The 3257-nt window shown below is 33.7% G+C and overlaps 1 protein-coding gene across 1 annotated transcript; it reads left to right on the top strand.

Annotated features, from left to right (window-relative positions):
- The first annotated feature begins 948 nt into the window (after positions 1–948).
- On the top strand, positions 949–1353 carry LOC135151589 (uncharacterized). Its single transcript, XM_064090175.1, has one exon. It carries the CDS (start codon positions 949–951, stop codon positions 1351–1353), a length of 405 nt encoding a protein of 134 aa, XP_063946245.1.
- The last annotated feature ends 1904 nt before the right edge of the window (positions 1354–3257 follow it).

Genomic DNA, 3257 nt, shown 5'->3' with positions numbered 1-3257 from the left:
ATGGACTTTGTTAAAGCTAGACTTGAAAATACAAGATTTCCAAATATTAGCTTCAGTCCAGATGATAGTATGTATGCATCAGACGCTATTAAGGAAAGCAGTAACAAGTCATTTTTGGTTGAAAATTGCATTCAGAGCTAGACAAGGCTGTTTGCCTATATCACATTAAGCACAACAAATGCATGAATGCTCCTTCATGTTAATGGTAACGCTGCTACATTAGCTGCGGACTCTCTCCATTCAAAAATAATTTTTTTTTAATTTTTTAACGTAATGAGAGATGTAATAAAAACATATCTCTATATACTACGTATTTTTCAATATTTTTTAAAAGTTTAACATCTACTTTTATATTCAGGAAAAAAATTGAAAAATAATGTGAAAATATGTTGTTTTTGCACCTCAAAATACAATACATCCGTAAAAACAAAGCAATTATTATTTGGAAGGAAATAGTTCTGGAATACGTAACATTACTCATCTCTAATATTAATATATCTTTAAGGGGTTGTTTATCCTGTGCCCTCGGAGCACAAGTACTAACGTTTTTTCATTATTTGTATAGTTTACTCTAACAATCAGTTGCTACCGACTCAGCCCCTTCTTTTGTTGCACAAGATGAAGTATATTTCAAATCAATGGATCCTTTTACATGAAATCCAGAGTACTGATTTAAAAACGTAAGTCTAAAAAAAAAAATCTTTTTTGAAAAAAAAAACTATGAGATGAATAATGCCATTGGATTTGATTGACAAGTACTGGGCCTGAAAGCTCCCACAGGTCCACAAGCAATTCAAGTATTCAACGGCTATAATGCCGGGTTTTTAGTATTTCAAAAAATTTCGAAAAATTCACCTCTCTATAAAATGAGGTCCTAAGCCACATTTCAACATACATCAACGTCTATATATTCAGATCATCAATTTGAGAACGGAGAAAATTAACAAAATGGCGAAACAATCTGCGACAACCAAAGAAACCAACAAGGCTGCGGAGAAAGCTAAGAAAATGAAGAAATTGAGTGAAATCAACACTCCTGATGTACTAAAGAAAAAATGTGCTAGCAAAGCAGTTGTCGTAAAAATGAAGGATGTGTGTCGAGTGATCAACAGGTCTCCTGAAGGCGATGTCAAGAAAATGAAGATGCTGAGTCAAGTCGAGACTCCTGACGTGCTAAAGAAAAAATTTAGTGATAAAACCAACGAGGCCTTGGAAACCAAGGCCAGGAAAATGAAGAGATTGAGTCAGGTCAAGACTCCTGATGTGCTGAAGAAAAAATTCGAGGTTCAAGAGAGGAAGATGAAGAAGGGAAAAACTTCGAAGCTTGCTGCAACTACGAAGATTTACAAGTAATTAGTATGTTAGCATTTGTGTTTGTACAAAAGGGTGAGTTTAAATTTCGATATCTATATATTTTGTTATGATATCTAATGTGTGTGAGATTGTGAGTTGCATTGTTGCTGTTCATGTGTCGATTAAAGCACTTATACTCTGTTTGATGCACACAGGGGCGGTATTTAGGTTCCTGAATCTTTCTTTTATCCAAATTTTCCTACGGTTTTATCCTCCACTAAATACATTTGCTTTAATTAACATTCATATGATATGCGGATTCTTCATCTTACTTTAATGATCCGTTTGGAAACCTAGATTTAATTTGAAATTTTGAATTTGAACAGATAACTTGTTTGAGAATATGGATTTGGATTTCAAATATTCAAACATTAGTATAAATTTGAGAATTTGAAATGACAATTTAAATCCTATCATTTGAAATGAAATGCACGTATCCGAACTTACCTCTAATTAACATTCAAATACTGAAAACATTCAAAATATTCGAATATTTCAGCACTCGATGACGGATGATAGCATATGATAATATCACATCAGAAGCGATGGATAGTAACTCGGCAAAAAAGAATTTGATAGATAGTAGAAAAGCCTATAACAGGTCATTCATGCCTGAGAATTTCTTGTAGAGCAATGAGGAGACATTATTTAAGTCGTTTTTTGGTTTGTGAATCAAAAGGCTCCCTTGTGCTTGTAGATCCTATGGATCTGCTTTTCACCAGCAAGTGGAGACTGGAGACACTTGTTCATAGTGTAACATTCACTCTTTCTTTGTTCCCAGGAGTCATGACACTTAATATCCATCGTCGGGATTGAAAATGTGGATCATTTCAAGATCATTGTGGTTATTATAATCTTCTGAGGACCAATTATCAGCGTATTCAACTATTCATATCAAGTCCGCTGTTGGTCCAGAACATACGAATGATAATAATATAAAAAAGCTGGACGTGAAAAATTCTAGGATAAGTCAATTTTTCGTTGAATGATACTGTAGCCTCCCCTGCGTATATATCAAAAGTTTATGGTCTACTGACTTATGTATGTTAAGGACCCAGACCCATACTAGAATACCGTTACTTAGATTAATACTTCACGATGACTCCTGCAAATCATAAAGGCATTAATAGAAAAATCTAATTGTATACGTTCCCTGAGTTCAAAGGTTCCTCAGGAATTAAGCAAAGCCCTCACTGTTTTCTGCATAATTGCATTTTCATTTTCGTAAACGCAAGCAAAAGTTTCGAAACACCTAAATACCGAAGTGAATCGAGCTGAAATTGAGCCAAATTGTTAAAGAGGAACAGAGGATTCCATATGTTTCATGTTCCGAATTTGGACACATGAACTCGACACCAAAGAAAAGCAGATATAATGGACCTCGTGACGAGGTCCTCGTGTAACATGTCTCTGAATCTGAATGCTCAAAATTTTGTTTTCTGTTTTCCATTTGGAATATCCATCACAGTAATCGATTATAAGATTCTACATTCAGCAGAAAACAACAGCCGGATGGTAAAAAAATCTCCGCTAAAAAATAACTGTATCTTCTACATTTTCATCAAAAATCTGTAGTATATTATACCATCAAAAATCTCAAGTATCAAATTGTTTTGTTTTTAGTGTTTCTTGATTTAGATCCGAGATCATTTTTATCCGTGTTTACTTATTCCGTCAGATTTGGATATGAAGCATACGTTATGTTTAGTGTCTCCATAGAATTGTCAATTTGCAACAACTTTATAGTTCATAACTTCATGTACATATAATTTCAACTTTCCTCCTCTTTGAAGACAGCCAATAATAAATTTATCAACTTCTTGTATAAAATAGTTTAACAAAATGCGGTTAAACACGCCTGATTATGCTAAATATAAAAAGAGAAGACAATTGAAAAGTTGCAT

This window comes from Daucus carota, chromosome 3 (assembly GCF_001625215.2).
Source record: "Daucus carota subsp. sativus chromosome 3, DH1 v3.0, whole genome shotgun sequence".
NCBI classification, from domain to species: Eukaryota; Viridiplantae; Streptophyta; class Magnoliopsida; order Apiales; family Apiaceae; genus Daucus; species Daucus carota.
This window is presented reverse-complemented; position numbering and strand designations above follow the sequence as displayed.

Bases quoted from the DNA above. Each gene is read 5' to 3' on its own strand.
- LOC135151589 (XM_064090175.1), top strand. From the start codon at position 949: ATGGCGAAACAATCTGCGACAACCAAAGAAACCAACAAGGCTGCGGAG.